Raw genomic sequence first — 23,415 nt, forward strand, 5'->3', positions numbered from 1 at the left:
ATTTATATAGCTGAAGACTGCTAGGTATTCACTTTTGTCGGTTTAATTGTGTTATTTTACTAACGATTGTGAATGCTTCAGTTGATGTGTAGAGATAGCAGCAGTGGCGGAGGAAAGCATTGGAGTCTAGCGGGTTTTCGACTTTTGGACTAGATTTTGATAGGCGCCACGCCTATATTTTGTTATGTCTATTGAGACATCGATTATTTATTATTATTTTGTATGCGCTTATGCGCCTGGATATGTTATTTCTATTTGGACATTGAGATTGGGCGTGCCAGACACTATGGGCACCGTCCATTAGCTTTATTTTACTATTTTTGGTAGAAAGCAAACTCAAAAGCTAAAAGCTTGTCATATTTTTGTAATTGGGCTATTATTGAGCATGAAGATTGAAAATATACATAAAATACATGCTTTGTGAAGCGCTCACACAAGGCATGGGGGAGATTGAACCCAATTTGTCTCTTGCCTCTTGTCGTGCTTGCTTTTACATGGGTTTTTGTGCTAAAAAATAGAGTACTTTGTTCTTGGGGATCTTCCGGGATTCACCACGTGAGCTACCTGCGACCGATCTGCGCACCAATGTGAAGAAAGATTGCACAAGTGGGTAGAAGCAATGGAGATGGAGATGGGAGCTCAAGTGAAGGCACTCCAAAACCCACCTTGGAGTGGCAATAGTGGCTCTTTTGTTTTGGTGCCTCATTTGTTCTAAGGAATCAGGAGGATGATGGCCCATGGGCTCTATTGAAAGCAAGGATGCTAAAAAGATTCGTTAAAATCATGACAAGAGAGTGAACTTTGGCAGGGTCTGATTGACTAGTAACTACATGTGTGTTTTGATTTGCACTCTCAAAAAAAATAAAACAAAAGGGAAATTAATAACTACGTTGACATGTGTAGTTCAATAAAGGAGTTTGAAGTATGCAATTCTTGTATGTTTGCTATGTAGTAATTTTACTAATGGTGTTTAGACATGCGTCATGTTTTGAAGCAAAGTACATTTGTAGATAAGTTTTTGCATTGTTTAAATACATGGAGAATGTCGAAAGGAGAATATGTATACATATGTAGTTCGAGTCATTGATCGTGATTTTGAATGTTCACATTTCTTTTGGTTGTAGGTGCCATGACCAAGTGGGAATAAGAACGGAAACACTACATTTACCAAGGTGATATCTAGGCAGGGTGAGGTTCTTGCATGCAAGCCGTCCATCCTGAATGTCGTCGTTCTTTCAACGAGATGATTATTATTCTGTAATATGATGCATACGAACTCATGCTAATCAGCTCTTTGGAACGCCTATCATCGGCTTGGCTTGACTACATTTTCGAGCAAACTATAACATTTTTCATTCTCATGATCTTCTTGGAGCATTTGATTGAATGGAGAGCTTTTACGATGGAGCTCTATAATCCTTTCAATGGATTTCTTGTTGAGGATACAAAACCCAGTCCTTGGATGGGGATATTCTATTATAGCCATGTACTTCTGGATTAGTCGATCATGTAGCATGTTGAAAGCAAACACATCCACAATATCGAATGTAGTCAAGTCAATTCTAGTAGATGGTTGCAAAAGTGATCCATCATTCCAAGAGACTAGAGGGTTATCAAGAATAGATCGATGGTCCAAGGTTCCATTTGCAATTGCTCTTGTCATTTTGCAAACTGAGATGGATGCGTCAATGATGCTCAATAATTGACACTGTAACATCTTTGCATCGAGAATTTGTTTTGTGTAGTTTGGTAAGAGTGACACGGTGTATTTGTTTCTCTCTTTCTTCGCAAGACATGGTTGGCATTTAGTTATCATCATGTTGACTCCATATTGTTGGCATGTGCAATGATGAGAATAGTGCTTGACAAAGCGGTTGTAACTTGTATTTCTTTTGTAGATGGATCTCTCTTTTGGGAGTTAACAGCATGATGTTGCATTGTGACTATACCATAGGATGTGCACATTGCTAGTCTTCCCATGACGCTTTCACATTGTATTGCCCAAGATGATTCAAATTTTTCTATGTCGTACCACGTTGCAACAAACGATTTTAGTGATGTTTTTCTAGAAGCCATAGTTTCCCTTTTTCTAGGAGTTCTAAAGGAGGCCTTGTGACTTTGTTTCTTCGTAGCATCCATTGATGTTCTAAGAGAGGGAATGCATAATCAAGGTGTGAGATCCTCATCAAGGTATATTTTCAAGCCTTTTAGCATCCCTCTCTTGGAAAGAAACATTCTTTTTTACATATCAACAAAATTTAGGATTCCTACTCTTGTTTTTGTCACGTCTTTCCCTACTCTCCAAGTACTTACTACATGCATCTTAGATGCATCTAGCTTTTCATTGAGTGCCTTTGTATCCTCTTGTGGACTCCCCTTCTCTTCAAAGGTTGTGATTTGCACATGTAGTACCCTTGCTTGCCTTCAAGCTGCTTCTTCCAAGGTATCATTCATAAAGAAAGAGAGTAGAGAACATGAGTGACAAAGAGAGAAAGATGTAAAGATAGTAGAAATGAAAGCAATGAAGTCTTTTTGTGGGGAAAGAACTGAGGGTGCAATGTTGCTTGTACATGAGAGAGAGAGAGAGAGAGAGAGAGAGAGAGAGAGAGAGAGAGAGAGAGAGAGAGAGAGAGAGAGAGAGAGAGAGAGAGAGAGAGAGAGTATTATATATATGTGTGTGTCTGTAGAGAGGTAGCTACTCTATGGATGGATATACCCACCTTGACTATGCATTCTTCCCTTCTTCTATTCTTGTACCCTTGTGTTTTTAATAGCCTTTTGGCTCCATGTGTTGTTTTCTACTCTAGTTTTTGAGGCCTAGAGCATGCTAGTCCAGGTGGACTAGGTGTACCTTTTACAAAAAGGTCTAGGAAGGTTTCACACCATCTAGATGAGTTGTCATCTATAATTAATGATTGACCTATTTTACAAAAAGTTGATTGGCTTGCTAGGAACAATGTTGCCATGCGTTGCCTAGGTTAGGTGTTCAAAACCTTGATAATGCAAAGTGTGTTTTTATATTTGAGTTGGGTATCCCAAAAGTGCTAAACATTTTTCCTCTTATGCGAATGATATTTTGCAGTGTGCATGTCCAGGAAAATAGTTCAGACGGATGTGAAACCTCCCTAAGGTGTGAAACCTCCCTAAGGCTGATTACACATAGGAACATATGAGCAATTCGACATTAAAAAAGAAGGGGATGTTGAGCTGACACGTGTCAATGAACGATAGGCTCCGTGTTATCGTCGTGACCCTTGGGTCAAAGCCATAAGAACGATTCCATGTCGGGTGTATAACCGGCCTAAATCTGCTTTTGTTGGTTGGCCTAAGGCCCTTCCTAAATATTTCGGTTTACTACTTCAAACTTCTTCGAGCTAGAAAAAAAACCATGATCCATGGAGTCTGGACATTTGTGAGAGAGAGAGAGAGAGAGAGAGCACATGGCAGACATGCGTGGAGGGGAGCAAACTCCAAGATGGAGGGCATGTGCATGTATGCAAGACCTTCCTTCGTTCTGCAATGCCCACCAACAAACAACAACAAAACAAAGCAGGAAAAAGGGGGGAAAAGCACAGAGCAAAATCCTTCCCCTCGACGGGATCGCCCGTTCGCTGGCGCTTGGACTCTCCGTCCATAATTTTCTGCACCTGCCTCTGCTGTTTTTATTTCAGCATGGCCTGAATCGAACCTCTGGCTGAGGGCATTGCTGCAAAATACAGGCTCCCTCTGCAGAAATCAGAACACGCTTTTCTTTTTGAAGCTTCCTTTCTGTGACGGCTGACCAATCAGACAGCCATGGCCGCCGCAGCTCTGGTCGCTGCAATGAGCTCCGCTTCCTTCACTGGCCCGGATTCTTCTCGGTCGCAGCTGCCACAGGATACCAAGCAGCAGCCATGGAATCGCATCTCTTTGATCTCGACTCCAGGTTTGACCAGACCTCACGGTGCGAAGGGTGTAGCTCTTCGCAGGAGAACGCGACTACAGGTATGCCATTAGAACCAACTATGTTTGTCGGTTCTATCTTTTTTCTATGTGGATTATTGTGAGACATCTGTGCTTCCTGAATTCATCCTGCAAGTAGCATGCATTGTAGCCCTACCTTGTAGCAGGATGCAGTTCAATATGCCACAATCCAAGCATAGATCAGACTAATATGCAGCTTCCATATGGGAAGCTACTATTATTTTCAAATGCAAGTTCTCCAATCTAATCACAAAATAGGCATGAGAGTGCAATTTGTCATAGTCAATGCATATATCTTATCACTCTGTGCTAACATTTGGTAGTCGCAGTTGCCCTCAAATGTGCCTCTCTCACTCACAAAATAGGCATTACAGACAGGCCTTATCAAAACACTAGGTCTGATGACTTGAACAAGGATGTCAAGTACAGATATACTTGTGGAGCTTCCCTAAGGTACTTTGTGATTACCTTATGGGCCTTGACGTCTGGCCAATGTATCAGTCCAATATACACAATGAATTCTTCAACTTTGTTACACGTAGCAAAGGTACGATGAATCAATCTTCAAATGTCCAGCTGCTGGCCTTGTGAATTCTGTCAATGTCATAGTTTTTTTCTTTGTGCTTTCAAGCCTTTACCAAGACGGCCTTTCTGTGCATAAATACTGTCACACAGAGCATCACAGATCCAAGGCCATGCTTTGTACCAGTTTATCTTGGCATTTACCAGGTAAGGGAATTTGATGGTTCATAACCTGATTAGGACTCCCAACAGAGTGGGGGCAAAATCTATCTTGCAGTGCAGTAAAGTTGACCTGGAAGCTTCACAATATACCGACTTGATTTTTAAGCTTGGTGAATGCAAACAAACCGTTACTAGCCATATCAAAGACTTGAGACTGTTTACACTAACAGCAAAGCATCTGTGCTTATTTCCACTAAACATTCAGGATCTAGGCTTTACATTGCAATGAGTATTTCACTCTTGAATATAGAAATAGATATTGAGTAAATAGAAACAAAACATAACTTTGGTCTTTCTAAAAAGAAGGCCTTCGGTGCTTGAAAAGAAGCATCTCATCGGCAATATCCAAGACCTAAGATCGAGAACCATGACTTATATCAAGCAAAACCTATGCTTGTAAGCTCACGGTGTCGGAGGGGTTTTTGTCGAAAGGTCGAATCCACCAGGGATCAGAAGTAGAAGGAAGTAGAGATAGGAGATAGAAGAGAAGATAGAGAATACCCAAGTGGTAAACACGACAAAAACAAATCACAATGAATTGAAACAATATGTATTGAAAGAACCTGGAATCTTTGCTCTACTCAGAAGCAATCTCCAGGCATTAGTTCTCCTGGGGCTCCTTCGTTGTTACAACTCTAGAGAAACAGAATTTGTATCCTTTTTCATTAATTTGTCTATATAATGATTTATTAAATTTGTTTCCTTTGCACTAATTAGATATAAAGAAAAGTGCATTGGAGTTGGCCACTGATGAGTGGTCACAGGTTATGGTGGACCCACGCGATGGGTTAGAGAAAAGATAGTTCACACTTTCATCTATATGGCCTGATTGGGCACCTGGACTAGAACTCATGCATATCAAGGTTAGATTTGCACACAGAAAGGATTGATGCCTTGAAGTGTGGGCTAGATCTGCTAGAACAGACAGTTACAATCAACAAGATGGCATGATCATGAAATGCTTGTATAATGTGCATGTGTGGGCTGAAAGCTTGAAATGCACATTTCTTTGCATAGGAAAGTCACATGAAGATTCTGATACCGTTTTTGCGATGTACACGGAAAAAACTTTTATATGACACCCATATTGGGGGGTCTCTAAATTTTAGGAGCCTCGAATTAGCCTAAAAATGCTAGTCCTAAAAAATAGGTATATCATTCTAAAAATAGTAAATTTTGTACTCTGACTGTGCTTACTAATTTGGTTGTTTCTATTCTTGACAGTATTCAGCTCAAAAAGGAAAGCCATAGAGAAGAGACAAGTGTCAAGACACTTGTCACACAAGTTTTCAAGTGTCCCACCACTTGTCACATCTCATGGCATGTGGCTGGACACTTGTCTTGTGCTACTTTACTTTCCCTTTTTGTACTAGCTCTTCCCTCTCCTATAATAAGAGCTCGTTTTTCTTCATTTAGCATAATTTTTCTTTGCTGTAAACTCATGTACAACACCCACAGATAGCCAGAAACTGGCCCCATCCATCCCCATCATCATTCCCCACTTCTCCATTATCAAATTCCTCCATATTCCCTCTTCTATCACTGTTGTTTTACAGGACAGCAAGCCTGTAAATTCATTACAGCACCTCCTTCTCGAGCTCTTTATTCCATTTTAGCAACAAGAAGCAAGCCCTATCCATGTACTGCTGATCAACGATGGAGAAAGGCTGATTTTCTCTCTTTTTCTCTCATACTGTAAAGAAATCAGTTCTTATCATTGCATAATAGATAATGCATGTGTGTATGTACATCTTTGCATGATCTTGTGAGAGTGAGAATTGCTTCTCCTCACTCTCAGGTTAACTGTAACTGAGCTCTTCCCTAAGGGACTTGGGTTGAGCAGAAATACATTCCTTCGTCGGGGGGGGGGGGTGTTGCCCATCTTCAACCCTCAATCTTGTCTCCATTACACCATTACTTTTACATTTTCATGGCTGTAATTTTGTGAGTAATTTTCATTTTCAGCTTTAAGTGTTCATTCTCTTTTATATTAAATCTTGAAAATAAGTGAATATTATAATTGTCGAGCATACTACGTTGTTCGGGGCGTTTACAGTGGTATTAGAGCTTTGCCTCGGTCCTCACCTCAACACTGGTAGTGCTTACAATTATAAGTTATGTTTTCAGCCCTTGCATTGAGTGCTTGAGCATATTTTTCTTAGAGTCTCAATGGATCAGTCGAGTGCTATCCTTCAAGCCGTTCAAAGTCTTAGAGGAGAATCAACAAATTCGTGAGCAACTTCTCAAACTAGAAAAAGTTGAGAATCCCAAAGAATTCAAGCAAAGAAACCCATCTGCTTTAAGGAGACAAAGCCATACCAATGAAAGGAGCCGATCAAGAAGTCCAACTACTTCTAAGAGGCAGTCCTATTCTACTTCAAGACAAAGAAAGAGATCGCGTCGAAGCTCATCCTTTTCTTCAAAGTCATCTGGCGCCTACTCTGATGGACCCTCTTCTAGTGATGAAGAGTCACACCCTTCTCGTGGAAGACCTCATCATCGTCAAAGGCATCGATATTCTTCACCCTCGTCTCCATCTTCATCTCCATCAAGCACTTCATCATCTTCAACCTCAAGATCCGGGCATGGACGAAGGCATAAGAAGAAGAAGAAGACTAAGTCACTATCTTAATTTGAAAAGAAGATCAAGTTCAGTATGTATGATGGTTCCCGAAATCCTGATCTTCTTCTGAAGTTTATTCGTCAATTTCAAATTTTGTATGGTCGTGACAAGTAGCCATGATTTTGGGGCAGCATGATCATATTACAACCCCGTCCACCAAGTATGGGTTAAGTCGGTTAAATGTAAAGCTGCAAACTTAATCTTTTCTTTTTCTTTATACTTGTCACGACCATACAAAATTTGAAATTGACGAATAAACTTCAGAAGAAGATCAGGATTTCGGGAACCATCATACATATTGAACTTGATTTTCTTTTCAAGTTGAGATAGTGACTTAGTCTTCTTCTTTTTCTTATGCCTTCGTCCATGCCCGGATCTTGAGGTTGAAGATGATGAAGTGCTTGATGGGGATGAAGATGGAGACGAGGGTAAAGAATGTGGACGCCTTTGACGATGATGAGGTCTTCCACGAGAAGGGTGTGACTCTTCGTCACTAGAAGAGGGTCCATCAGAGTAGGCGCCAGATGACTTTGAAGAAGAGGATGAGCTTCGACGCGATCTCTTTCTTTGTCTTGAAGTGGAATGGAACTGCTTCTTAGAAGTAGTTGGACTTCTTGATCGGCTTCTTTCATTGGTATGGCTTTGTCTCCTTGAAGCAGATGGGCTTCTTTCCTTGAATTCTTTGGGATTCTCAACTTTTTCTAGTTTGAGAAGTTGCTCACGAATTTGCTGATTCTCCTCTCTAAGACTTTGAAAGGCTTAAAGGATAGCACTCGACTGATCCATTGAGACTCTAAGAAAAATATGCTCAAGCACTCAATGCAAGGGTTGAAAACAAACTAACTTATAATTGTAAGCACTACCAGTGTTGGGGTGAGGACTGAGGCAAAGCTCTGATACCATTGTAAACGCTCCGAACAACGTAGTATGCTTAACAATTATGATATTCACTTGTTTTCGAGATTTAATATAAAAGAGAATGAACACTTAAAGCTGAAAATGAAAATTACTCACAAAATTACAGCCATGAAAATGTAAAAGTAATGGTGTAATGGAGACAAGATTGAGGGTTGAAGATGGGCAACCCCCCCCCCCCCCTCGGCGAAGGAATGTATTTCTGCTCAACCTAAGTCCCTTAGGGAAGAGCTCAGTTACAGTCAACCTGAGAGTGAGGAGAAGCAATTCTCACTCTCACAAGATTATGCAAAGATGTACAAACACACATGCATTATCTATTATGCAATGATAAGAACTGATCTCTTTACAGTATGAGAGAAGAAAGAGGGGAAATCAGCCTTTCTCCATCGTTGATTAGCAGTACATGGATAGGTCTTATTTCTTGTTGCTAAAATGGAATAAAGAGCTCGAGGAGGAGGTGCTGTAATGAATTTACAGGCTTGCTGTCCTATAAAACAATAGTGATAGAAGAGGGAATATGGAGGAATTTGATAATGGAGAAGTGGGGAATGATGATGGGGATGGATGGGGCCAATTTTTGGCTATCTGTGGGTGCTGTACATGAGTTTACAGCAAAGAAAAATGATGCTGAATGAAGAAAAACGAGCTCTTATTATAGGAGAGGAAAGAGCTAGTACAAAAGGGGAAAGTGGAGTAGCATAAGACAAGTGTCCAGCCACATGTCATGAGATGTGACAAGTGGTGGGACACTTGGAAACTTGTGTGACAAGTGTCTTGACACTTGTCTCTTCTCTATGGCTTTTCTTTTTGGGCTGAATACTGTCAAGAATAGAAACAACCAAATTTAGTAAGCACAACTAGAGTACAGAATTTACTATTTTTAGAATGATATCCCTATTTTTTAGGACTAGCATTTTTAGGCTAATTCAAGGCTTCTAAAATTTAGGGACCTCCCAATATGGGTGTCATATGAAAGCTTTTTCCGTGTGTATCGCAAAAACGGTATCAGAATCTTCATATGACTTTCCTATGTAAAGAAATGTGCATTTCAAGCTTTCAACCCACATATGCACATTGTACAAGCATTTCATGATCATGCCATCTTGTTGATTGTAACTGTCTGTTCTGGCGGATCTAGCCCACACTTCAAGGCATCAATCCTTTCTGTGTGCGAGTCTAACCCTGATATGCGTGAGTTCTGGTCACAGGCGCTTAATCGGGCCATATAGGTGGAAGTGTGAACTATCTTTTCTCTAACCCAACGCGTGGGTCCACTATAACCTGTGACCACTCATCAGTGGGCCAGCTTCAATGCACTTTTCTTTATATCTAATTAGTGCAAAGGAAACAAATTTAATAAATCATTATATAGACAAATTAATGAAAAAGGATACAAATTCTGTTTCTATAGAGTTGTGACATTCGTAGACAAAAAACGTGGATCAGAAAAATCAGCTCTTTCTCTATTGCCCAGAACCCAAATCTGATGGCTCCGTTGGCTCCGAAAGGGGGGTAAAACCCTAGGATGCTTGATTACGGATCACAACGTTTCATGGTCGACACAAGAGCGACCCATAACTTCATTACACCCCAAGTGGCAGAAAGCTTGGGGATCAAAACGGGCAAGCCCGAAACTTTCGCGGTAAATTTTGGCAAAGGCCAAGAATGCAACACCAGAATGGCTTACAACATAGCAGTGCAACTCGGCGAATGGCGCCAACGCATGGATTTTGTGGTGGTCCCGTTGGATGGCTTTGAGGCTATTTTGGGCCTCACATGGTTTGACAAGTATGTAGTCTCGATATAGGGCAAAGGCCTGAACGAAATCATTATAGAGAAAGAGGGTCAGTGCTACAAGATACCCTACTTCAGACCTCAGGTGGGGGAAGGAAACAAGAAGGTGCAATCAACAGCAGCTCAGGTGGCAAAAGGAAAGGCCATAGATAATAGCTGGGGGCTGTGCAGTGCCAAGCAAGCAGAGAAGGAACTCAAGAAGGGTGGTTCCATACACTTATGCATCATGCGGGCGGGGGAAGGCAATGAGGAGACATCCAAAGGCCCGGTGGTGGGTCACCCATAAATTCAAAAAGTACTAGACCGATTCCAAGATGTAATGCCAGAAAAGTTGCCCGCAGGACTACCACCGAAATGAGCAGTAGAACACAAGATCGAACTAATACCCGGGGCTACCCCCCCGTCCCGCCCACCCTATCGGATGACAAATGAGGAACTAATAGAATTGAAAAGCAACTCAATGAACTCTTGGATGCAGGTTTTATTCGAAGAAGCAAATCGCCCTATGGGGCACTAGTATTATTTGTGAAAAAAAGGGATGGCTCACTTCGACTTTGTGTCGACTATCGAGCACTCAATAAAATCACCATTCGAAACAAGTATCCCATGCCACTAGTGGAGGACCTTTTGGATCGACTCAATGGAGCCAAGTATTTTTCTAAGATAGATCTTCGGTTGGGCTACCATCAAATTCGCATCGCAGAAGGGGATGTGGAAAAAAACCGCCTTCCGAACCAGATATGGCAGTTTCGAGTGGCTCATACTAGGCTTTGGAATGACCAATGCGCCACCCACATTCTGTACCCAAATTGATGACTCCTTCGGGGATTTCATGGATGAGTTCGTGGTGGTGTATATTGATGACCTTCTGGTCTTCAGCAAGACGCTTCAAGAACACAAGGAGCATCTTGCCAAGGTCTTGCAACGCCTCAGGGAACACAAACTCTATGCCAAGCCTGAGAAATGCCAATTCGCAGTGACGGAGGTTGAGTTTTTGGGCTTCATTGTCAAACAGGGCATCACTGCAGTGGACCCAAAAAAGATTGAGGCTGTGCAACAGTGGCTCCCACCCACCACACCTCGACAAGTCAGAGAATTCTTGGGCTTCACGGTGTTCTGCCGCAAATACATTAAAGGGTACAGTCACATCACATGGCCTCTGTCGGAGCTAACAAGCCACACAGTCAAGTTCAAGTGGACAGAGGTGGAACAACAAGCTTTCAACACACTGAAGCGGGCCATGACCTCAGCACCAGTCCTTAAGATGCCGGATTTCACGAAACCTTTTGAGGTTCATACAGATGCATCAGAGTACGCACTGGGGGGAGTCCTATTCCAAGAAGGGCACCCTGTATGGTATGAATCCAAAAAGCTCTCCCCAGCAGAGCGACGGTGGACCACTCATGAAAAAGAGATGTTGGCAGTTGTGCATTGCCTGCGCAAGTGGTGACACTACGTGCAAGACAAGCACACTAAGGTCTACAGCGACAACATCTCCCTTAAGTACTTTCAGACCCAACCGAAGCTCACACCAAAGTAAGCACGTTGGCAAGATTTCTTGGCTGAATTTGACATCGAGATCATCCATAAGCCCGGGTCAAGCAACAAGATGCCAGATGCCCTCAGTAGGCGTGTGGAGCTCTTGGCCACCACACTCACTCGCAGCGATTTCCTCAAGTCAGTGCAGCAAGTGACGGAGCAGAATGCTGAAATGCAGCAGCTTTTGGCTGACATCGCTGCAGGAAAAACTCCATGGGGTACCTACAACATCAAGGATGGGGTGGTCTACACTCAGGGTAGAATCTGTCTCCAATGACCTTGAGCTCAAGAAAACCATCTTACGTGAAGGTCATGACTGTAAACTTGCTGGGCACACAGGCCAAGCCCGTACCCTGGAACTGATACAAAGATTCTTCGTCTGGCCCAAGATGCGCGAGGAGGTCATCGAATATGTGCGCACTTGTCCCACCTGCCAGATGGTCAAGGCTCAGCGACTTAAGCCCGCCGGCATGCTCCAGCCAATGCCAGTTCCGTCACGGCCTTGGGATGTGGTGAGTATGGACTTCATCATCGACTTACCTACTTCCCACGGATTCAACACCATCTTTGTGGTTGTTGACTACTTTTCGAAGCAAGCCCATTTCATTGCGGCTGCCACGCCACTCTCAGCAGCCAACGTGGCCAAACTCTTCTTCAGTGGAGTGTTCAAATACCATGGGCTCCCTATGGCCATTGTTTCGGAACGGGATGTGCGCTTCATGAGCAATATGTGGAAGGAGCTGTTTAGCCTGCTGGATACCCAGCTCCGCTTTTCCTCAGCTTATTACCCACAAACAGATGGTCAGACAGAGCGGGTGAATCAAGGGATTGAAGACTACTAGCGTAGCTATGTCAACGCTGACTAGAAGGATTGGGCTAAGTACCTGGACATCCTCGAGTTTCACTACAACTCGTGCCTCCATAGTGCCACTGGCTTCTCTCCTTTCAAATTGGCTACTGGCAAAGAAGTTATCACCTCGCTTGCTTTGGCTACGGAACAAGTTCCACGAGTCGAAGATCCGGATGCAGAAGAGTTCCTCAACAAGTGGCGAGATCGCATGAAAGCAGCTAAGGAAAGCCTTAAGAACAGCAAAGTGGTGATGTCCCGGCACTTCAACGCACGACGACGGTGGGTCGAGTTCTTCCCTGGCGACCTGGTTTTGGTGAACTCTCAAAACATGGCACTCCCGAAGAACTTAACGCCAAAATTCAATCACAGGTATTATGGCCCGTATAAGGTAGTGGAGCAACTTAACGATGTCACATACAAGCTTCAGCTTCCGCAGGGGGTGTGCATCCACGATGCCTTTCATGTCCAGCTGTTGTGCCGTTTCTACGGCGACACCAAGTTCGGGAGGCAGGTTCCACTGCCCGCGTCCTAGGCCAATCTACCTTTCGAGCCTGAAGCTATCTTGAAGTCTCGGTTTTCCAACCGTTGGCCTGAATATCTAGTCAAGTGGAAAGGCAGGCCGCTGAAAGAAGCCACTTGGGTTCGAGAGCCGGATCTCCTGGAGAAGGCATGGGACTTGCTTCTCCAATTTGCCAACTGCTACTAAGGCATCGGGGAACTACTCTGTACATATGTATATATACTTGGATCTGAGCGATAGGTAGATTGGGGGGGGAAACAATGCATGGTAACAAGGGACTCCCATTACATGCTTGGAGAGGGCTCCAAGCTCTGTTGTGGGGGTGGGTATATGGGAGGTAGGATTGCGGGGACTAGGCTCTCCAAGGTGCGCTGTGGGGTGAATCTCGTATCATGCTTGGGCATGGTCGTAGCGGCCTCGCGCTTCCCCATCAAAGTGCATATAGCTAGTGAAAGGGTTGGTGAGCAATTCGAGTGAACCGAGAGGGGGTTGGGCTCTCATATAGGTTGGGGTGAGAGGTAAGGGGGTGAAAATCCCAAGCGGGGGTTCCCTACCTCCTCGCCCGCGAGAGCACGCCTTTTTTTCCTTATGCCAAGGATTTTGCTCCTCGCCCGTTGGGAGGAGAACTTGAGAAGGACCGGTGACCCATGGTGCCAAGACCCCAAGGGGGTGAAAGACACTCTTTCTTCTTCTTTCAGTTCAATCTGTAGTTTTCAGCCTGTTTACAGCGATCATGACTCGCGCGATTTCGTCAATCTGTCCTTCTTGTGAAAATCCCCCAACTGGCTGAAAAAGCAACTAGCTTTGCATGCCATCCTAATCTAGAAGCTTTTTCTAACTTTTTCGGATTTTTACAATAAATAATATAAAAAATAGACTAAAATGATCCAAAAATCTAGTATTTTCGGATAATTCAGCATCTCGCACTAGTACTAATGGCTCAGATCATATTGACTATCTAGATCAATGGAGAAGTCGGATGATGATGCATTCCATACATGTTCACACTATGTCCTCATAACATCATGACATCCACCCCCTCTGAACCTGCACATCCTCCGGTATGTGCCAAAATCTTAGTTGTCACCGGATTCTGAGTCCTCATCCTCTGCAACCATATCCTTTACTTCTTCATCTTTCATATCTTCCTGGCTAGCCCCTGTATCAGGATCACTATTTTTTTCCAATTTTGGCAACTCATAAGTAGTAGATTTCCGCCTTTTGAATAATTCAATTCTTTTCCCTGCTACTGCGAGTTTGATGACCCTTCCATCCAGCTCATTTAATGCATAAGTAGCATTATCAAACACTTGTCTTACCACATAGGGTCCAAACCATCTTTTGGAAACTTTACGCAAGCATGGCACTATGCTGGTTATCTAAACTGCTATCATAAATCAATACTCAATCCCCATCTTGTATGGTTTTTGGTCTCAGTTTATGTCTTTTGTCAAACCGTTTCTTGTTTTGTATCCTTGCTGCCCTTAACTTTGTAGTTGCTGCCTCTATGTCTTCTGACTTTCTTTACAACTGTCTAATGTATAAGGCCAACAATGCCTCTTGATTCAACTGCTTCTTCCAAGGTAACACACTCCATGTGACTGTCATCTCTTCTATCGGCATGATAAGGTTTTTGACCATATATCAATTCTGCAGGCATATATCCTATAACAGCACTATGAGTTGTTCTGTCGGCCCACAAAGCATAAGGGAGTAATCGTGGCCACTCTTTTACCTCCTCTCCACATGCTTTTGCCAATGTCTTCACAATAGGTGGGTGACCTCTTTCACTTTTTCCATTTCCTTCAGGGTTATCGGCTGAAGTTAAAGTAAGCTTTATCCCTAACCGTGCAAAGAAATCATGAGCTTCATCTGTATTCAACTCACCCCTATCTGCTGTAATTTTTTCCACATAGCCGTATCGACAAAAGATCTCTTCTAAGAGAAAAGTACATACGGCATTTGTCGTCTTACTACGTAGAGCTCTCCCTTCCACTTGATTAGTCAAGTCTTTACGAGCAAGCACAAGATACCTCATTTGCCAAAGACCTGTAGGCATTGTGACCAAATCCACCACCTACTTAAAATGAAGAGACAATGGATATGTGGGTTGCAATCCATCCCGATGTCTCACAGCTGAATACATTTGACATGTCGTACATGTTTCCACAAAGTGAGCAACATCCTTATACATACCCTGCCACCAATATCTTTCTTTGATCTTTGTAAAAGTACCCTAAACACCTCTATGACCAGTTCACAAACTTTCATGAAATTCTTGCATTACTTTTTTTTGTGAAGCTCTGTCACTCAAAACTTGCAATGGCATACCTTGTTTCATTTTAGCATGTTTCCATAAGTATCCATCTTTTAAGAAAAATCCATAGGCTTTCCTCTTGATCTTCTTAAACTCCTCATCTGACCATTTATCTCTCTTTGTTAATGTACTGAGATATTGACCAATTCTCAGCCATTCTCTTGCATATTTGTCTTCCAGAAACACTTCTGCACAAGATGCAAAACATCTAAAGTGTCTTCTCTATGTTGTCCAAGCTTCTGTTAATGCTGTAGCAACACTTTGCATTACTAAATTCACTCTTGCAATATCATTTTCAGCCATAAGAAAGTCATCTTCTTCCTCCTCATCCATCATCCCATCTTCATTCTCATAGCGTGCTCGAGATAGCATGTCTGCCACTGGGTTATCTCTTTCTGCAATATGCTGAAATTCAGGGTTCAAAGATTTGATGTATGTAATTCATCGGAGCATAGCAATATTTGCGGTAGCACAACTAGTAATCATACTCAATATTGGCAAACAATCAGTCTCAATGACTACATGAGCACCCATAAAATACTCCTTATCACATTTAAGGACTATCACAATTCCCCATAATTCTCTTTTTACTTGTGGATATCTTCTCTGTCGTTAAGTCAATACTTTTGCACCAAAGTGTATTGCATACCTTTCCCCTTCCTCATCATCTTGCTCAATTGCCCATCCAATTCCGATTGGGCTTGTATCAACAGTAATAATGATAGGTTTTCCATGTGAATAGTCAGCCTTTCTCAACGTAGGAGCAGATTTTAAGAGTTGCTTCAATTTCTTCATTGCTTTCTCATGCTTCCTTTCCCAATAAAATTTTTGACCTTTCCATAGAAGCTGATAAAGAACATCGGCTATATGTGCAAAGTGAGGAATCCATATCAAATAGAACACACATGTACCCAAGAATCTACGCACCTCTAATACATTCGTGCATACATCTCGCATTCTATCAATCCCATCTATTTTTACTGGTGATGGCCTTCGTCCATAAGGCCCACACATATGCCCAACAATCAAAATCTCCTCAACTCCAAAGACAGACTTTTGTTAAGAAAGAGTTAAATGCACCTCTTCTAGACGTGTCAAAATCCTCTCACAATCCACAATATGATCTGCAACAAACTATCTACATCCATGAGCATCCATCTCTTCATTCTTTTCATCCACTGCACACCCTTTGATTGGAACATCATCCAAGAAGGGCATAGTCAATTGTGGTATAAAATCCCCGAGTACTCTATTCATAGCATTTGTCATGTGTGCCACTGAGTTTGTTGCACCCTGTGGGAGAGTACACATCCGTACTAACCCCAAAGGAGTCTTCATGGTTGTGATATCCCTACTTTCAATTGCAAGCTGAAACTGATCATACCCTGAGTAAAGATCACCCAAAGAATAGATCTCTCTGCTTGCAAAAGCCTCTGCAAATTCATCAACCACAGGACTTGCACCCACATTTCTTGTGGTCACTTTATTGACCGGTTGCATGTCTTGAATAAATCTCAAAGCTCCATTCTTTTTGGGCACAGTAAACCAACGATTTGAGTATGGGGCTGAAGAAGGCTCCAAGATCTTCATGCGAATCTTTTCATTTAGCAAATCCATCAGCTTTGGCAAGTAAGCTTTAGGCATTGGAATAGGCCTCAAGTTCCATGGTATATGTGGCACAGTAAATATGACCATAGGAGAGACAACATTTGGATCCACACAACCTATTTCACTTGATTGAAATGCAAATGCCTTCCCATGTCTAGCCAACATCTGCATAAAACAGTTTCTCTCAGCAGGCAAAAGAAACCCTTCTGTATCAACTTTCAATTCCTGTAATGTTTCAGATGTAAACTAATGACCTTTTTCTTTAGGATCTCTTAAGCTTGACTGCCTTGACACTTTTTTATCCATATCCTCACTCTCTGGTGGAAGTGGCAAAGCAATTGGTTTCACCTTTTTGTCAATTGTCTTATACTTTGTCTCCACAAGTGCTTCAGCCCATTGTAATCCTTCCTGTTGAGCAAACAATGCTATAACATCATACATATCCAAAGAACATACTGACAACACTCTGTTTTCAGCCTCATTTTCTGCATGTATAGTTGCTGAAATTTCAGCCCCAGTGTCAGACATGCCATCATTTTCAGCTAACATCCCCAATGATCTCAGTTTTTTAATAGTCCGTTTCATAGATATGCGTTCAGCCCTACACATAGCTTCCATAGGCTTAAACCAACATGAATTGTTTGCTGTAAACTGAGAATTACTAATAGTAAATACATGCTTCATTTCATCAAGAGGTGAGTACACCCTCTCATCAGCACTACTGTAGCCCCGCATTACAGCAGTGCTTAATGAAAATCTAGGTCTTTGAATTCCCTTGCATTTGGAACCAAAGGAGACTCTTGAAGCGTATCACGATTTCTAGGATGATTAATACAAATAGTAAGAAATTGGATTGCTTTCCTCCCATCTTTACTTCTGACTCTTGCATAAGCAGAACCATCATCAAGCATCTTTGTTTCCATACGCACACCTATAATATAGGGCTGTCCCAAAATCACTGTATATGAGGAATTATCTTGTACAAAGAAGTGTTGCTCTTCCTGTACATCACCAATTGTCACTTTTACATTAGAACATGCAGCATAGAGCTCCCCTGAAGAATTATTTGCAGCCCTCATACGTTAACCATGATCAGTGTCCACAGGCCATGCACCATTTTCATACAATCCCCGCTCAATGACATTTATCCCAGACCCATGGTCAAGTAAAGTAACACAAGGAGTTTCACGCTCCCCTATTTTCACTACCGTTTCAGTGGTAGCTCTAGCCCAATGATTTCTTGTGTAGTGACTTCGAGGAATAAATCCTAGAGTCTCTTCTCCATATTGTTACATTTGTCTTACTCCACCATGCATATTGCTATAAGACAATGCATTTTCAGCCACTTTCTTCTCTTTTCCACTTTCTGTCCATTGATTAGTAGCATCCTGCATAGACAATCCTATACTTACTTCATGCTCATATTCAGTCCGAATACTCAACAAACCAGTTTCCTCTTCAAATTGTAGCAATGCACTAGTGGTATCACCAAGAAATTTTATGTCAATGATCTCATCATGAAATTCTTGCTTGGCAATACCAAGCACCTCTCCCAAGGTAAATTCCACCTGACTGTTTAAGATCCGTTCTTCAAGGACCTTCTTAAGATCTGTGGCTGTCTCAATGTCAGATTGCAGCTTATATCCTGGCTGTTTGCCCTTCTTTTTGCCCTTTTGTTTGTTATCCTGTTTTTGCTTTTGACTGACCTCTTCCATATCATGCTCGGGAGGTGGCTGATTTGCAGCTTTAGGCTGATCCATATTTCTTTTTGTCATTCTTTTAGATGTCCCTGCAATATCTTCATCTCTTTTTCGTTTTTCTTTCACAAGTACATCCGTGTTTTGTACCTTTGCTAAATATGCATACACTGAATATGCATCTACCGGTGATTCCCAACCAGTTATGCCACGAATGTCTTGCCCTGCATGAGACATTTCACTATCAGTGACCTTTCTCTTTTCAGCTGCATGTAAAGCATGTGTCCATATTTCAACCTTTGGACCAACCATCACTTGGCCATGCATTCTATCCAACTGTAGACCAAAAGTAGAAGCATGTACTGCTGCATAAGCATTTCGGACAGCCAAGTCTTCCAACAACTTCTGCATACCTTCCTTCCCAAAATTCAAAGCAAGAGGCAATCCCGTTTCTTGTGTATGGATCTTGCCATCTTTCCAAAAGATAAGCTGTCGTGCCAAGGCCTCTTGATAGGCAGCACAATCCTTTCTCTCGTGCTGCAAACTGTCACACCACATACATCTTTTTCCAGGCTTAGGGGCTGCTGTCCGTCCCTTTTTTTCTTGTCCCTTTTCATCTAATTTTGCAACCTTCAATTGAAGATTCCGCATTCCTTTGACCAATTCATCTAAGACATCTTCCCTAACAGAGGGAACAATAGCAGGTACAACCATAGGGTTAGCCACAGAAGTGGGTGGCTTACTGGATACTTCAACTGTCCTACCCGTAACAATGGGCAAGCTAGAGACATGCAATCTTTCTCTTCTTCTATGTTTCTTTATAAGCGCAGTAACAACTTCCTTTACATGTCGCCACTCTGTTTTTAAACTTGTCTCTGTAGTCTGATTCTCAAGCAAATCATCAAGCTTCTCTTGAAGCTCAGGATTAGCTGCCTGTAGAAACAATTCAATTTTCTGACTTGCAAGAGCTTGCTGTTCAGCAAGATCCAACTCCTCAAATTTACTTTCAAATTCTCTTAACAATTTTGTAGCTACAAGACCCTTATTGGGTTGTATAACCCACTCCTGAAAAGTCTTGCGCATAATCAAACTGGTGTTCTCAATGTAAAATTTTTCCCTGAGTGTCTTCTTGAAGGCTACCCAATCAGCATCCTGCAAGTATAATTCAGTAATCCGTGCTTTCAGTTCATGAACAGTAACACGTACAAAATACCGGCTCCATGCAGATTGAGCCACTCCAAAGAATTTCATCTTCTGAACATAGGTATGTACATATGTAGATACATTCCTGCCATTGAATAAATTCACCTCACGCTCAACTGCTTGCAAAGCATTCATCACAATACTTTTTGTTTGAGCTGAAGCTTGCATCACCTGTTGTTGTTGTTGTACTTGCATAAGCATATTCATATTTTGCACCAACTGTTGTAAAACATCACTGGAGATTGTATTTGAAGGTTCTTCCATCTTATCTTTCCTTCTTCTGTGATGACCTTTCACGTCGGGTTCACCAATGTCGGAGGGATTTTTGTCAAAAGGTCGAATCCACTAGGGATCAGAAGTAGAAGAAAGTAGAGATAGGAGATGGAAGAGAAAGAGAATACCCAAGTGGTAAACACGACAAAAACAAATCACAATGAATTGAAACAATATGTATTGAAAGAACCTGGAATCTTTGCTCTACTCAGAAGCAATCTCTAGGCATTAGTTCTCTTGGAGCTCCTTCGTAGACCAAAAACGTGGATTAGAAAAATCAGTTCTTTCTCTGCTGCCCGGAACCCAAATCTGATGGTTCCGTTGGCTCCGAAAGGGGGGTAAAATGCTAGGATGCTTGGTTATGGATCTTCCAGATCGCTCCTTCTTCTTTCAGTTCAATTTGCAGTTTTCAACCTGTTTACAGTGATCGCGACAATTTGTCCTTCTTGTGAAAATCTCCTAACTGGCTGAAAAAGCAACTAGCTTTTTGCATGCCATCCTAATGTAGAAGTTTTTTCTAACTTTTTTGGATTTTTACAATAAATAATATAAAAAATAGACTAAAATTATCCAAAAATCTAGTATTTTCGGATAATTCATGCATCTCCCACTAGTACTAATGGCTCAGATCACATTGACTCTTTAGATCAATAGAGAAGTCGGATGATGATGTATTCCATACATTTTCACACTATATCCTCATAACATCACGACAACGGCTGGCTTAGAAGAAAACTTATGCATTATAAATTAAGCTTTGCCTTATAATGGTTTAGAAGCTTAATCTAAGAAGTTAATGTTTCAAAAATTCTGAAAGGTGGTGCCTGTCCTGTGTATTCCAGTGGTATCTTTTCATATCTTTGGTGGTGAAAAAATGCAAAAGTCTTTAGGACAGCGCACACACAGGGTCGCTTATCTCTGATTCTTCCATTCTATACTTGTCTCCTGAAAATTAACATTGTTTGTGATAAGTTATCTGATTAGGAATGATCATGATGAGAGTAATCCGATTGATGTTTTTAAGGAGAGCAGTGCTACGTGAACGATTATAATGTGTATCTTAGGTCTACATACCAGTCCTGAAGTGTAAATGATTAATATGATTGTAAATTGGTTCAGGAATTTGTCTGCAGTGGTAGGTTCTATTTCCTTCTACTAGGCTGAGTCTGCATTCTTAACAACTTATATGGGTATAATTGGAGCAGGGACACTATAATCTCTGCATTTTTATGTATTGCTATCTTCAGTGTATCAGCATTTTGTCTATAGTGGCTCGAGGAACATCATAATGTCAGTATACTTTTGGGGTCACAATTTTACGTGAGTTTTCAGTTCAAACTTGTTTCCAATGAGCACAGGGTAAGCCTTTTTTTCGACGTCTAGCAGGTTGCAGTTGATTGTGCTACAAATGCAGCCACTGTCATATCAAAGGTGGATGTAGAATCTGATGTTGGAGTTGAGGAGGAAACTTCAAATGGCTTAGCCACAGATACTACCTTCTCAGCTGTAATTGGAGATGTTGAAAACCTGATTAAGTAAGTCTCCTGCGCACTCTGCAGACTGGAATGTCCTACGATGATGTTTAAGCCTTCTGCATACTTATGCATACTGCAATGCCTCTGTGATGATGTTTACACACAAGAATACACATTTCATGTGTGATATTTTGTACAGGCTTGTTGACTCCAAAGACATTGTGGAGCTTGAACTGAAACATTTTGATTACGAGCTTGTAATAAGGAAAAAAGAGGCCTTACCACCACCACCTGCTCCCTCATTCTCACCCCCTCAATACCCTGTTCAAGCATCTTATCCTACTCATGCCTCCTCTCCCTCTGCACCAGCAACTGCTCCAGCTCCTGCCCTTCCTCCAGCACCTGCCACTCCTGCTCCAGCAACACCTGTGGCTGATTTGCCTCGCATTTTGTCCCCAATGGCTGGGACATTATACAAGAGCCCTGCACCTGGAGAACCTCCATTTGTCAAGGTAATAAGCTGTACTCGAGCTGCTTTCTTCACCCATTGCTTGGTAAAATAGGACTTCTTAAGTAGATTAAACAACCCCTCTTTAGTGGTTTAAGCAACTGGATGGATGAGAAATTAACATTTCCTTGTCATTTGAGTTGTTAAAGGTTGGAGACAAGGTTCAGAAAGGGCAAGTTATTTGCATTGTAGAAGCCATGAAGTTAATGAATGAGATTGAGGTATGTGGGTATCTTAGGCAGTTTTTGCTACTATTAATGCCATAGTGTGGTTGGAACTTGCTGTTTTAACTTCCTGGTCTTTTTCAGGCTGACCAGTCAGGGACGATTATTGAATTTCTTGTGGAAGATGGCAAGCCTGTGGCCGTTGACACTGTACGTTCCTTAATAAGCTCTTAGGATGTTGTACCATTTACGGTGTACAACATGTGCTATGGTCTTCCCATATCTTATTCTTGGATCTGCTTACTGTTCTTATTTTGTTGTATTTCTGTATTGCTGTTTGCAGCCCCTTTTTGCTATCAAGCCTTGAGCCAGGTGATCTGGACATAAATTTTGGGTTGAAGACTTTTGATCTTCTCGGATTTGTGTATGGTCTGGACTCTGCTACTGAAGGTTCAGAATTGTATCGTATATGGTGGTGTAGAAGAAAAGAGAGTGATGAATAGTGCCAGTCTTTAATCTTGATAAACATAAGGTCCTAAGCATTAGGACTGAAATACATTTTGCAGATAAACAAAACTCCCTCCATCCTTGAAAAAACCATTCAAAATATAGAATACTGAAACGCCCCCAATTCAGTTTCTGGATTATCAAAATGTTCTACTACTGGATTCATAGGAAGGCATATCTATTCTGTTCCATGGTACATTCTTGAAATGAAGGTTATCATTACATTCTTCAAATGAAGGCAATAAATTGCATTTGAATCTATTTTGCACTCTAAAGGATGGTCGTGCATGCCATACCTTCCATGAGCTTCAAAACTTACCCAGATGTCTTCCATAAGCTACTCTTTAAGTAAATTTGCTAAAAGAAAAACTATTTTGCAATCAGGTCAGAAACAAGGTGAAAAAGTTTTGGTGGTTTTGTTTGAAAGGGCTCCCAAATGCTCCAGAAGCTGTTAAAAGACATTTTTGATGTTGATGTGAACTTATCAAATTTTGATCAGATAGCTTGACATTGATGTTGAAGTTCAAAAGCCTCAATTAATGATTGGTCCAGAAAGTCTATGACATATTAGAGCATGGAAAACCTTTCCTCATTAGAGAATGGAAAACTCAAGAGGAAAGGCTAATGCCAAAAAAACTTTGATAAAAGACTAATGCAATGGAGGAGGAATGGCTAGACTTAAAGAAGGGGCACTTGCACAACGTAGAAATAA

At 41.7% G+C, this 23,415-nt stretch overlaps 1 protein-coding gene across 1 annotated transcript; it reads left to right on the forward strand.

Annotated features, from left to right (window-relative positions):
- Window positions 1-3,370: 3,370 nt before the first annotated feature.
- Window positions 3,371-22,911, forward strand: LOC148017282 (biotin carboxyl carrier protein of acetyl-CoA carboxylase, chloroplastic-like). Its single transcript, XM_087663283.1, has 6 exons — window positions 3,371-3,984; window positions 21,436-21,584; window positions 21,724-22,036; window positions 22,182-22,253; window positions 22,341-22,406; window positions 22,540-22,911. The coding sequence occupies exons 1-6, from the start codon at window positions 3,796-3,798 to the stop codon at window positions 22,561-22,563; spliced, it is 813 nt and encodes a 270-aa protein (XP_087519409.1). The 5' UTR covers window positions 3,371-3,795; the 3' UTR covers window positions 22,564-22,911.
- The last annotated feature ends 504 nt before the right edge of the window (window positions 22,912-23,415 follow it).

This window comes from Lygodium microphyllum, chromosome 22 (assembly GCF_053477565.2).
Source record: "Lygodium microphyllum isolate KBCC chromosome 22, Lygodium_microphyllum_v1.1.10, whole genome shotgun sequence".
NCBI classification, from domain to species: domain Eukaryota; kingdom Viridiplantae; phylum Streptophyta; class Polypodiopsida; order Schizaeales; family Lygodiaceae; genus Lygodium; species Lygodium microphyllum.

Bases quoted from the DNA above. Each gene is read 5' to 3' on its own strand.
- LOC148017282 (XM_087663283.1), top strand. From the start codon at position 3,796: ATGGCCGCCGCAGCTCTGGTCGCTGCAATGAGCTCCGCTTCCTTCACT. The intron at 3,985-21,435 runs GTATGCCATTAG...GACGTCTAGCAG, and splicing joins GCAGGAGAACGCGACTACAG to GTTGCAGTTGATTGTGCTAC. The intron at 22,037-22,181 runs GTAATAAGCTGT...GAGTTGTTAAAG, and splicing joins GAGAACCTCCATTTGTCAAG to GTTGGAGACAAGGTTCAGAA.